This window comes from Arachis ipaensis, chromosome B10 (genome assembly GCF_000816755.2).
Source record: "Arachis ipaensis cultivar K30076 chromosome B10, Araip1.1, whole genome shotgun sequence".
Taxonomy (NCBI): Eukaryota; Viridiplantae; Streptophyta; class Magnoliopsida; order Fabales; family Fabaceae; genus Arachis; species Arachis ipaensis.
In genome coordinates, this window is record NC_029794.2 from 2,052,845 (window position 1) to 2,065,811 (window position 12,967).

General features: G+C 34.8%; 2 protein-coding genes across 3 annotated transcripts; both read left to right on the top strand.

Annotated features, from left to right (window-relative positions):
* LOC107619909 (ABC transporter B family member 9-like) lies at positions 701-7,213 on the top strand. The gene is made up of 12 exons (XM_016322143.2): positions 701-1,002; positions 1,963-2,017; positions 2,124-2,299; positions 2,657-2,878; positions 2,964-3,202; positions 3,387-3,912; positions 3,991-4,264; positions 4,403-5,036; positions 5,172-5,400; positions 5,492-5,758; positions 5,842-6,105; positions 6,294-7,213. The coding sequence occupies exons 1-12, from the start codon at positions 736-738 to the stop codon at positions 6,936-6,938; spliced, it is 3,798 nt and encodes a 1,265-aa protein (XP_016177629.1). The 5' UTR covers positions 701-735; the 3' UTR covers positions 6,939-7,213.
* LOC107623880 (PITH domain-containing protein 1) lies at positions 9,491-12,484 on the top strand. 2 transcript variants are annotated; one of them, XM_016326275.2, is made up of 9 exons: positions 9,498-9,712; positions 10,087-10,167; positions 10,360-10,409; positions 10,824-10,901; positions 11,425-11,482; positions 11,571-11,620; positions 11,723-11,831; positions 11,913-11,974; positions 12,101-12,484. In XM_016326275.2, exons 1-9 carry the CDS (start codon positions 9,629-9,631, stop codon positions 12,141-12,143), a joined length of 615 nt encoding a protein of 204 aa, XP_016181761.1. In that variant the 5' UTR covers positions 9,498-9,628; the 3' UTR covers positions 12,144-12,484. The 2 variants fall into 2 exon arrangements, with proteins under 2 accessions (XP_020969075.1, XP_016181761.1); XM_021113416.1 differs by lacking the exon at positions 10,824-10,901 and having other exon boundaries at positions 9,491-9,712.

The following is a 12,967-nucleotide window of genomic DNA, read 5'->3' on the forward strand; positions in this document are numbered from 1 at the left end:
CATAATAAAAATATATCTATTTTATTTTTCGAATCCATCTTAATCATTTGTTAACACTTGCCATAAAGTAACATTCTAGAACCCGACAAAAAAAGATAATAAGTTCTAGAAGCTTAATCACAAAGTAAAGAAATCAAAAATGTATATGACAGCATGCACTAACAAAATCCGACTCTTGAAGATACGGCATGTACCGATAAGCTAGGAAAATAATGATATAATGATTATTCAAATTTTAATTTTAATATATTTAATTTCTATTTTTCAAATAATCTCAAACTTGTTTGTTCCCCACACTACTCTCTATAAAACAGCGTTAAACAAAAGCAAGGATTATGTGCCTTGCAACATTCCCATCCATTTGACTCCTTTAATTACGATCATCAATTCATCATGTTTGGGAGTATTAAAGTTAGGAAAAAAATAAATTTTTTTTTAATTTTTAGTGTGTTTAATAAAATTTTAATTATAAAAATAAAAATATTAAAAATTCAAAAAATATATTTTTAAGAAGTATAATTTATATTTTTAAAATTTTTTTAAAAAAATCACTATCATCATTAAAATCTTTCGAATATTTAAAATTTAAAGGTTAAACCCTAATTAACTAGTACGCATCACTATCATCATTAATTATCTTTTTCTCTAAGTGACTAATATATATTTTTTGTTACTACGTTACGTCCCTCATATTATTCTCCCATAATTTGTTGTTTCTTATTTGGCATAGCAACCATGAAAACTGAAGAAGCATCGTCTTCTTCTGCAACACCGAACGGCGATGGAGGACGAAGACGGAAGAAGAACAAAGCGAACCAGAAGGTTCCATTCTACAAGCTTTTCTCTTTCGCGGATCGCCTCGACGTTATATTGATGATTGTTGGAACACTCTCTGCAATCGGCAATGGCATGTCTCAGCCTCTAATGACTCTTATCTTCGGCAAGCTTATCAACACTTTCGGTTCCGGTGATCCATCTCATATCGTCAAGGAAGTTTCAAAGGTACGCTTTTTCTCTCTTCATATATGCTTCGCTCCTTCCTCAGCTCGTTATTAGGTATCTTCATTTTTTTTTTGTTCTCTTTCTTCTGCTGCTTCTGTTTTTGCTTCCGATTAGAATCAACATCAACGACCGTGTCTTCTTCTTCTTCTTCTTCTCTTCTTCCATTTTGAGATGATCCGCGAGATTCAATGCATTAACCTCCACAATCTCCTTTGAAACCAGTGGAATCGCGCCTGAGCTGTGCTTCACTCGCAATTTCCCCTTCTTCGAGCTTCTGCTGCTACGCCGAAGCATACATAAATCACGATCAACAATGCCACCACGATCGCCAAGAAAACCAGCACTAACACGTACAGCTTCAGACCTAGAAATGTAGTTCGGTTGGTTAGCTCCGGCAGAGCACCGGCGGTGGATTCCGTGGAGGTTGCTGCCATTGCTGCGAGTAATGAAGAGGTGTAATGAATTCTCTCGGGAATCGGGAGTGTGTGTGGTCGTTAACTAAGAGCGTTTGGCTTGTGAGAAAACTATAATGAGATGGGATGTTTGGAATTTGGAAAAGGAAAAGAGAAAGGAAAAGACAAAAAAAAAGGAAGAGTGGGGTTTCAACTTTGAAGTTTCATCATTCACAAACGATTTTTTTGTTGGTCTTTTGCATTACTTCAAGTTTTGGTGCGATAGGGTTCCTGTGTTCCTTGCGTTAGTTTTGATTCTTGCGCGTAGTTAATAGAAACAAAATCAGCAAACATATCACCTGTTCTTAATTTAATATGAAAACATAAAGAGAAGCCTTATGTGTACTGATGAATTAAGTTTTGTAGAGTAAGAAGAAAATCTAAAGGGTTTAGAATGGAGGAGAATATCGTATAAGCATTTTCATGGTGCATCAAATTTGATTGGTGTATTAATAACGTACCATGCATTGCATTTATTTATATAATATCATTGAATGTGTTGTTGCAGGTTGCAATACTGTTTGTTTACCTGGCTATTTGGTCTGGAATTACATCGTTTCTTCGTAAGATAACAATAATCTTCTCTTCCATGCTTCTTTAATTTGAATATGATTATGTAAGCATTCTGATATATGAGATTAACTTTGTGAGAGAACAAAAATGTTGCAGAGGTATCTTGTTGGATGGTGACAGGAGAAAGACAAGCAGCTAGGATCCGTGGTTTGTACTTGAAAACTATATTGAAGCAAGACATTGCCTTCTTTGACACTGAAACAACAACCGGAGAGGTCATTGGTAGAATGTCTGGCGACACTATTCTCATTCAAGATGCCATGGGAGAAAAGGTAATAATGAACACACCAACATGATTCCCTTCTTTGTTGTACCTTCATAAATACTCTAAGATACGTTGGTTGTATCTAAATAAGTAAAAAAGCTTTAACAATTAATCAGCCAAATAAGTATATTTTATTGTGTTTATACCTTAACTGATATTTATCTTTAATAATGAGGGTATTATTCTTTCTTTCACTCAAGAATTTGTATTTTATGTCATTTATTTTACTAATGGTGTATCATATCTTATCATCTCTATATTTGTTATATCACAGCTTCGGTATTTGTATCGTATCTGCATCTCGTATCATTATTTGTTCTTTATAGGCTATCATGATCTTAGAAATTGAACTTGATGATGACAGGTTGGGAAGTTTATTCAACTTGGTTCAACCTTTGTTGGTGGCTTTGTGATTGCCTTCATAAAAGGATGGAGGCTCGCTGTAGTTCTTCTTGCATGTATACCATGTGTGGTGGTTGCTGGTGGAACTATGGCCATGATGATGGCTAAAATGGCTAGCCGAGGACAGATTGCGTATGCAGAAGCAGGGAATGTTGTTGAACAAACAGTTGGAGCCATTAGAACTGTAAGACACTGAAAAACATGGAACACCCTATATAGGAACATTAAATTAGTTTGTTTTAGATTTTAATTGACTTATATCTGAGCAGGTTGCATCTTTTACTGGGGAGAAGAAAGCAATAGAAAAGTACAATATTAAGTTAAAAGTCGCATATACTACAATGGTTCAACAAGGAATGGCATCAGGTATAGGACTTGGAGCACTTCTGTTCATTATCTTCAGCACCTATGGGCTTGCCATGTGGTATGGTTCCAAGCTCATCATCGAGAGGGGATACAATGGTGGAACAGTAATCAATGTAATCATTGCTCTTATGACCGGTGGAATGTAAGTTGATAACTGCAATTGAATTAAATTACTAGCACTGGCATAAGATTGTTTGGGCATTAATTTTATTTGTTACTCCGATTCCTCTGTCTAACAATAATTGTTAGATTGAAAAAAAAAAGATAATTTAGCAAATTAATGTGTCTCATGTGTGCGGGTAGATTAACTTCTATTACATTTACAGGTCACTTGGTCAGACATCTCCTTGCGTAAATGCATTTGCAGCAGGCAGAGCAGCAGCATTTAAGATGTTTGAGACAATAGAAAGGAAACCAAAAATTGATGCATATGACACAAACGGTGTTGTCTTGGAAGACATTAAGGGAGATATTGAACTCAAAGATGTTTACTTCAGATATCCTGCTAGGCCAGATGTGCAGATCTTTGCTGGATTCTCATTATGTGTTCCAAATGGCACAACTGCTGCTTTGGTTGGTCAAAGTGGCAGTGGCAAATCAACTGTGATAAGCTTATTGGAAAGATTCTATGATCCTGATGCTGGAGAAGTACTCATAGATGGGGTCAACTTAAAGGATTTCCAACTTAGATGGATAAGAGAACAAATTGGTTTGGTTAGTCAAGAACCTACTCTTTTTACAGCTAGTATCAAAGACAACATTGCTTATGGAAAAGAAGGTGCAACTGACGAGGAAATAATGACAGCAATAACACTTGCCAATGCCAAAAAATTCATTGACAAGTTGCCGCAGGTATGTCAGTATTCAAATTTCATTGCCTTTTTTTTATGTTTGGTCATGGTAAATGAAAGTTTATTGTTATGTTTTCAGGGAATTGACACAATGGCAGGGGAGCATGGCACGCAACTTTCTGGTGGCCAAAAGCAAAGAATTGCCATAGCAAGGGCAATTTTGAAGAATCCTAAAATTCTGCTTTTGGATGAAGCCACAAGTGCATTGGATGCTGAATCTGAACGTGTTGTTCAAGAAGCCTTAGAGAAAGCCATGTCAAATAGGACTACCGTAGTTGTTGCACATCGTTTAACAACTATTAGGAATGCTGACACTATTGCAGTGGTTCAACAGGGGAAAATCGTAGAACAAGGTAATACACATGGTTTCTTTTTCCTAAGACAAAACTAGTTTGAAACGTGTTATGTTGTATCATTATCATGTTAAATTTTCATTCTTGCAGCATGTTCAAGCTATGTTTATCATTTTTTGCATGTTTCCTTTTTTGTAGGGTCTCATGATGAGTTAATCAAGGACCCTGAGGGTCCTTATTCTCAGCTTATTCGCTTACAAGAAGGACAAAAAAATGAGGATGAAGATAGCAGAATTTTTGAAGCAGATTTAGATAGAGCTTCCTTCCACAAACCATCGAATTTGAGATCATTAAGCCGAGGTTCATCAGGGAGCAGGCGTTCTCATTCAAATAACATTGTTGCCCCTTTAACTTCACAAAGTTCAGTACAAGAAATAGGTGATGGCGACGTTGAAACTGGTGAACGAAGTGATAAGAAGCGCAAAAGCGTTTCAATGAAACGTTTGGCCTATTTGAACAAGCCTGAACTTCCTGTGTTACTGCTTGGAGGCATCGCTGCAGCAGTGCATGGAGTTATATTCCCCATATTTGGCCTATTGCTTTCATCAGCCATCAAAATGTTCTTTGAGCCTCCACATCAGCTAAGGAAGGATTCTAGGTTCTGGTCACTTTTGTATGTTGGTTTGGGTTTGCTCACTCTCATGGCTATACCAGTGCAGAATTACTTCTTTGGGATTGCTGGTGGAAAACTCATTGAAAGGATTCGCTCGTTGACATTCCAGAAGGTTGTGCACCAAGAAATCAGTTGGTTTGATCATCCTGAAAACGCAAGGTATGGCAGCAGCATACCAATATTTCACTTACAAGAAGGAAATATGAAAACATGGAAATATTAATCATCATGTGTTAATTTAATTCATTTTTATTGATTTAATCATTTAACAAAAAGAAATGAATCAACTTTCAGTGGTGCAATCGGCGCAAGGCTATCTACTGATGCTTCAACAGTGAGGAGTCTTGTCGGTGACACATTGGCCCTCATTGTGCAAAACATATCCACAATCATAGCAGGCCTAGTTATAGCTTTCACTGCTAATTGGATTCTAGCTTTTGTAGTCCTGGCTGTGTCACCATGTGTTCTCATCCAAGGATTCCTTCAGATGAAATTTCTAAGAGGGTTCAGTGCTGATGCCAAGGTTAGCCTACTTTCCAGATTTTGTTAATTTTCCACTAATGTCACCATGTTTCGTACACAACATGATAAGATTCTGTTATTGCGTGGTACAGTTGATGTATGAAGAGGCAAGTCAAGTGGCAAATGATGCTGTTGGTAGCATTAGAACCGTTGCATCGTTTTGTGCAGAACCAAAGGTGATGGATATGTATAGGAAGAAGTGTATAGGACCAGAAAAACAAGGTGTAAGGTTGGGGCTTGTTAGCGGAGCAGGATTTGGTTTCTCATTTGTTGCTCTATACTGCACAAATGCCTTTTGTTTCTACATAGGATCTGTTCTTGTGCAGCATGGGGAAGCAACATTTTCAGAGGTTTTCAGGGTACCTACCATCACTCAAAACACCTTTTGAATGATTCACTTTCTTCTTTTGATGTGGTTCTTATTTTAAGATTCCATGTGCAGGTTTTCTTTTGCCTCACAATGACAGCAATCGGCGTTTCCCAGACTAGTGCCTTGGCACCAGACACAAATAAGGCCAAGGATTCCGCAGCTTCAATATTTGAAATCCTTGATAGCAAACCAATGATTGACTCCAGCAGCAATGAGGGAATGACACTAGACAATGTTGTTGGTGCCATTGAACTTCAAAATGTCAGCTTTAGTTACCCAACAAGGCCTGACATCCAAATTTTCAAAGATTTATGTCTAAGCATCCCTGCTGGGAAGGTAATCATCATCATTACTTTACTATTCTACTAACTAGCCCTTTTGGCTGTACTACATTTATAAAAGGCCTCTTGAAAATTGTTATTTTAATATAGTAATGATCGTACTTTGTGTTCATAGATGATGGGAATTATCAATTATGTTAGCCCCAAAAAGCAACAGATCTTACTATATGTCTTTTTTTGTAGACTGTTGCATTGGTTGGAGAAAGTGGAAGTGGAAAATCAACAGTGATCAGCCTCTTAGAAAGATTCTACAACCCTGATTCCGGACAGATACTCCTTGATGAAGTGGACATCACTAAGTTCAGAATAAGCTGGTTGAGGCAACAAATGGGTTTGGTTGGTCAAGAGCCAATTCTCTTCAATGAAAGCATCCGTGACAACATAGCATATGGCAAAGAAGGATGTGCCACTGAGGAAGAGATCATTGCAGCAGCAGAAGCAGCCAATGCACACAATTTTATAAGCTCTCTTCCGAAAGGATATGACACTACTGTTGGTGAAAGAGGGACACAACTCTCTGGTGGACAGAAGCAGCGTATTGCCATTGCAAGAGCCATGCTTAAACAGCCTAAGATACTATTGCTCGATGAAGCAACAAGTGCACTTGATGCTGAATCAGAGCGTGTGGTTCAAGAGGCTCTAGATAGAGTGAGTGTGGACAGAACTACTGTGGTGGTAGCTCATAGGCTTTCAACAATCAAAGGTGCTGATATCATTGCTGTAGTGAAGAATGGAGTGATTGCTGAGAAGGGAAGACATGATTCTTTGATGAAGATTGAGGGTGGCACTTATGCTTCCTTGGTAGCTCTACATATGAGTGCATCCTAAGATAATATTCCCTCTGAGAAAAAAAAAATAAATAGAGAGTAGAACACGCCAAATCCAGGGAACACTTTTTAAAAAAAATTAAAAAGATATTTGGAGAACCATTTTCTTTTAGTAGAATACACATTAGAGTTTATCTTTGAATTCCTCTACTTGTAGATTTTTCCAGGATTGATTGATTGGAGTTTACCGTTATTTTTATCTTTTTGTAACTTGTAATTTGATGATATATTTTTTTAATCAAATTTTGAGAAATATAGTAAAATCACAATATTTTTCACTTTATTCATTTTCAAGCGAGAATATTTTTCCAATGCATTGTTGCTGTCTCAAAATTTATTAAAAATTAAATTTAGACCAGTTAGATCGTAGTTGTTGATGGAATCCTCCTTGTTGTTCTTGACGGAATCTTCTTTATTGTTCTTGATGGAAATGAGATCTTCTTCATTGTTCATCTTGATCGTGAGTGTTGAAGGTGTAGTAACTAGAGAGTATGCAAAACCAATGATGATTGAGAGAATGTTGTCGTTACTATATTAATACTGTTGCTTAATCAATAATTAGGTTGTATTCGTTGCAATTTTACAAATTGCATTTACAGTTACTACTCTCCCTACTCTTAATTAAATCCTACTATTAGTTGAAGACAAGTTTACATTTATACATACAAATGCTTTAATAATTTGTCATGCATAATTGATGCTTAAGCTGGTGGAAGAATAATGCAATGCAATCTCATGCATAACTAAAAGGATCACAAGTCAATATCGCATTTAACTAATATACTTATTAATTCATTTTCAGCTAATTGTGTCAATTACCAAAAAATGATATATAACTAGCTTAGCTAGGTGTGCTTTTAATTATGGAAAAGTCTAGGGGCCAGCAACTTTGTTAAATTCTGATCAGCATGTAACCAGTAAAAAAAAGTGAGCCATTGGATGAAATTTCACACCAATCTCACACCATTAAAACCATCATTGATGACTATTTGATGGCTACAACTCACAAAAGTTACTGGCCCCTAGTATTCCTCTTTAATTATTATGCATGCTAGCTAATAAGTATTGAATTTTGAATCCATTTTTTAAGGTTTATTCTAAGCCATCTCCACAACCACTACTATTAATCTAAATATAATAAGGGGTAAAACAACACATACATACATTTGTAGTAATATAATTTATCTGTGATCTTCTAATATAAAAGTTCTTCAACTTCCAAAAATGCATTTGGCACGTGGTTTTAATCAATTATAATTTAGACTTTTCTTTATCATTAAAGAGGAACAATGTTAGTATAAATTCACCATTTTTCGTGATGTGATTACTACTGGTGGAGCTAGGGAGTTTTTCATATTGATTTCTATTTTCTATTGTAAACTACATTTAGATATGGTTCCTATTAGGAATAATTTCAAAGTCTTAAATTAGTAAAAACTATATGTACTATTTGGATTATGCTATTGAAATTATGAGAGTTTTCAAGAAATATTTTATTACACTTTTTTGTTATTTATTATATTTTCAACAACATTTCTCATTCTCTTAGGCTATGAATAAAATTTATAAAATTAGAATCTTAACTAAATTAAATATTATTAATGTCACTTAAATAGGAGGCAGTATTTATGACCAAAATAAAATACAATTATATTTTATTAACGACTTAACATGCACTACCGTATCTGTTTAGTCGCTTTTTTTATTAAGTTTAAAAAATTATTTTATATTTTTATTTTTAAAATTATAAATAGAATACAATAATTAACATGTAAAAATCACCTAATCTCCAACCATTATTTCACAATTCACATAATAAAATTCACTTAAAAAAATATAATAAGAACCAACCATTTTCTAAAATTAAAGCATAACCATAATCAATACTAATATTATCTAATAACACCAAATATTTAAATCAATACAAATAATACAATATTATGCATCTACTAAAGTCTTATGCATTTTAAACATAAAACGTTAACTTATAATCTTATAATGACTAATAACACAAAATATTAAGGTTTATAATATTTAAATTTCACATAAGAATAGCCATCATCTATCACTAATAACACAAAATATTAATTGTGTATGATGACCGGGCCACCAGACCGAGTTCGGGTGACTCGAGTTATGGCCCGGTCCTGACCCAAAATAATGACCGGGTCTATTTTTAAGACACTTACCCGATCCTAAACCCGATGAAATCACACCAAATTAACTCCTAAAGTGTTCGGGGCCGGACCGGGTCTTCGGGCCAGACTGGGTCATGTACACCCTATCTTAGGCCATAAATAAAATTTATAAAATTAGAATCTTAACTAAATTAAATATTATTAATGTCACTTAAACAGGAGGCAGTATTTATGACCAAAATAAAATACAATTATATTTTATTAACGACTTAACATGCACTACCGTATCTGTTTAGTCGCTTTTTTAATTGTACCAAAAATAAAAAAGAAAAAATATAAAAAAAATAATTAAAATCATGTGATTTGGTTTTCATTTGTTGTTAGGACTTAGGAGGGAAAAAAGAAGAAAGAAACAATACGGCGTCGTTTAGGTTGATATGGCTCTGTGTGTCGCATGGGTACGCGAATTTAGCTGAACTAAACTCAAATCGAAAAGAAAAGAATCAAAATTTGCTGCATTCATTTCTTTATTTGAACTCGAATAGGAAGAACGATGGCGTGCTTACATGATCACAGTTGCGAAGACCACGATTGTTCCACCGATTGGTCGCTATACAAGCACATCGACCTCTCCAAGGTTTGTCCTTTCTCTCTACAAACCCCCCCCCCCTTTTCTCCCAAGAACCTATTCTTAATCAAATTGAGTCAATTGGGGTAATCTAGTTTGTTGATGATATTGGATTTTAGTTTACTGAACCCATGGTTTGGATTTGGAGTATATGTATGCACTATAACTGAGTGAATCACATTGAAAGTGTAATGCACAGTTAGTGCTTGACAAAATGCCTAGCTGGGTTTTGCTGTTCATTTTGATCATGCTTAGGTGTGTTTATGTGTGCTTATATAGTCTCATGGTTTGTGTGTCTTTTAAAGCAATTATTAATTGGGAGTCGTAAAAAATTCCTCTGATTCTTCCAATGATTCTGTTAAAAACATAAAATCATTTTTCAGGTATCTGCTTTGAATGAGGCAAGACCAGGAAGTGTTAAGTCAGTTTTTAAAGCTTGGGAGGAGCGTCTGAATTCTTCTGGGGTAATACATTCAACAATCCACTTTAGCTCCTTTTTTATTTTCACATTGAATGAAATGAACATCTCGCTTCCATTGTGTCATGTTACTTTTATTTCTATTGCTAGATACGAGAGTTTCGAGGTTCACTGTTTCTGCATTCTGGTCTTTTAACTTATAATGATATATCCCTTTTGGCCGTCTTGTTTTCAACAGGAACACTTGGAAAGCAACGAGGGTGATCCTGAGTTACTTGTTTTCATTCCGTAAGTTTCTATTGTCTGAACAGTGAAGCCTTTTGTGTTATGTGAATGCTGAACTGACAGTTCTCATGTTTTAATATGCTATATTGACTATATTTTTTATTTTACTGTTATTATATATATACTGCAGATTCATGAAGTTTATTGCATATAGATTTTCATTTCTATTTTATTATTTTGATAAATGTACTGTTTGGCAGTTTATGACTGCTAGAAGGCCAAAGGCCAAGATTATTTATTTAATTTTTTGGGGAGAGACTTCTTTTCATCGTAATGGTTTTCCATTGCATTCCAGCCATGAAATTCTGCATGTTTCCGTGTTCAACTTTCTGCTAAATGCATTAATGGTACTTACTTTTCTTTTCAATCCTATCAGTTCTTATGGAACCTTTTCTTTTTGGATTCTTTGTGAAATAGATTTACTTCAGATGTCAAAATTAAAAGCATATCCATAGTAGGCGGAGCTGATGGGACAAGTCCTACTAAAATGAGAGCGTAAGTTGTTTGGTTTTGGAGCAGCTTTTCCATTTAGGTGCCTTCCCTTTGCAAGTGGAATTTGGTAGTAATTCCTGAAAATAATGTTTTAAGTTCATAGATAAGTATTAGCCACCACAACTTTAGTTTTACAACAACCGACTTTGATTGTCACGAGTCTTTTGCCTGCTTAAAGCTGTAATCTGTTGCTACTTGTATGATTTCTTGCTTATATTCTCTGTTGGATGTTAAGAAAACAATTCAAATATGTTAGAAAATACTTGTAAGATCCTTTAGTTGTACTGTTATAAATGACTAGGTGTGCTGAAGCTCACATCTAGCTTGTGGAGGAAAGGTTGTAAAATGAAAGACGAAAATGTAGATAGATGGCTATATGCATTTTGGCATTTTCCTTATTACTTGCTTTTACATAGGTGTAATGCAGTCTAGTTTTGGACCTAATTCAATAGACTTGTCATCTCTATGTAATACCTACTCTTTGTAAAGTACTTGATTAAGCGACTGAAACTTTGAATTCAATTAGGTTTATCAATCGGGATGGAATTGACTTTTCAGATGCACAAAGCATGCAAGCCATTCAGGTAATAGGTTCTTTAAAAGGATTTCAAGGAATTCATTGATTGATCCAACTCCACAACATGTATGAAACTGCTGTTTTATTTCGTGAAGGAATGGGATTTGGCTGAGAATATGCAAGGAGTATTGGAATACCAGACAAGGTAATCATGTTGCACTTGTCACTTTTGTACTTCCATTACATTAGCTTGTCAGCACGTGTCCTTGCTTTCTTGGTATTTTAATATATCAATCCTTTTCATTAGATATTCAAAATTTCAAAGTGTGGGAAATATTACGCTGCACTTTCCTGACAATTTTGGAGCCGATACAAGCAAAATCCACTATATTGGCCTTAAAGGCGAAGCCACTCAGGTACTTTAACTTCTAAATTCAGGGCTATTAGCTGAATTGTGTGCATTCATTACCCTGAATAATTACTTTCTTATTGTACAGTTAAAAAGGGATGTGGTTGCAACTATTGTTTATGAGGTTATGCCAAATCCTTCTGATCACAAGTAAGTATTGAACTCTTAACATGATTTTACTACCAATCCATTTTTTGTAATGCTTCCAAGTTCCAATGTATAGCTTTGTTTAAAAGCTTGGGCTCCTGAGCCTTCACTTTCCAATTTCTTTTGTAGGACGCGTGCTGAAAGTGGTGGCGGTTTTTCGCATGTCGAATAAGCACGGCTAATTGGCTATGGTGTTATTTACTCACAGGATAACCTTCTGAAATCAACTAGCTTACCCCCATCATATTTTCTCCTTCCTTGGGACAAAAGAGTACAGTTGGATAATTACAATCTAAGTTGAAGAAATAACTTTGATATATACATTTCATATGAGATTCTGTGACACAGACTTGTTGATCTCGATGATGGAATGTAGGATAGTACAAATCCTACACATCATGAAGAATATGGCCTTTCGGCAAAAAGCTAAGGAAAAAGGTTGGAATATGAATTTCAATTTTATGTAATTGATGCAGATTGCTAATGGTTGAGACGCAATGTTTTTTGTTTTTTTCCGAAAGAAGCGAATCTAATTCGTTCTAGCTTAGTAAACTAGGAAAGTCGTGTGACACTAACCAGTGTCGAGGGAAGAAGAATTCTGAGATATCTTGACTATGAAAAAAATAAAGAAAAAAATTTGTGTGGATAAAATTGTAAACGAAAATGTTAAAATATATTATCAATGTGCCTTTTTGATTGGTGTAGTTAACAACTTAACAATAGCGACAGTGATAAATTTGAAATGATAATTTATTTACATTTGTCTTGCACAATAAAAATAATAAAATATACAAGCATGAGAAATAGATTCCGAATATTCCTTGCTTATTTTGAATCGCAGTCCTACTATTTTCACTATAATTATTTCCAGTCATTATGCCTTTCTCATTAAGATCAAAGTGAAAAATAAGAATTTTTATGAGTGCCTTCCATCTAAAATAAATTTATATTAACAAAAGTAACTATTTCTATATATTTTATCTTATGTTAAGTTAA

Excerpts from the sequence above, each read along its gene's own strand:
- LOC107619909 (XM_016322143.2), top strand. The coding sequence starts at position 736 with ATGAAAACTGAAGAAGCATCGTCTTCTTCTGCAACACCGAACGGCGAT. Across the intron at positions 2,879-2,963 it reads CAGTTGGAGCCATTAGAACT|GTTGCATCTTTTACTGGGGA; the intron begins GTAAGACACTGA and ends ATATCTGAGCAG. Across the intron at positions 3,913-3,990 it reads TCATTGACAAGTTGCCGCAG|GGAATTGACACAATGGCAGG; the intron begins GTATGTCAGTAT and ends TTATGTTTTCAG.
- LOC107623880 (XM_016326275.2), top strand. The coding sequence starts at position 9,629 with ATGGCGTGCTTACATGATCACAGTTGCGAAGACCACGATTGTTCCACC. Across the intron at positions 10,168-10,359 it reads AGCGTCTGAATTCTTCTGGG|GAACACTTGGAAAGCAACGA; the intron begins GTAATACATTCA and ends TGTTTTCAACAG. Across the intron at positions 10,902-11,424 it reads AGTCCTACTAAAATGAGAGC|GTTTATCAATCGGGATGGAA; the intron begins GTAAGTTGTTTG and ends GAATTCAATTAG.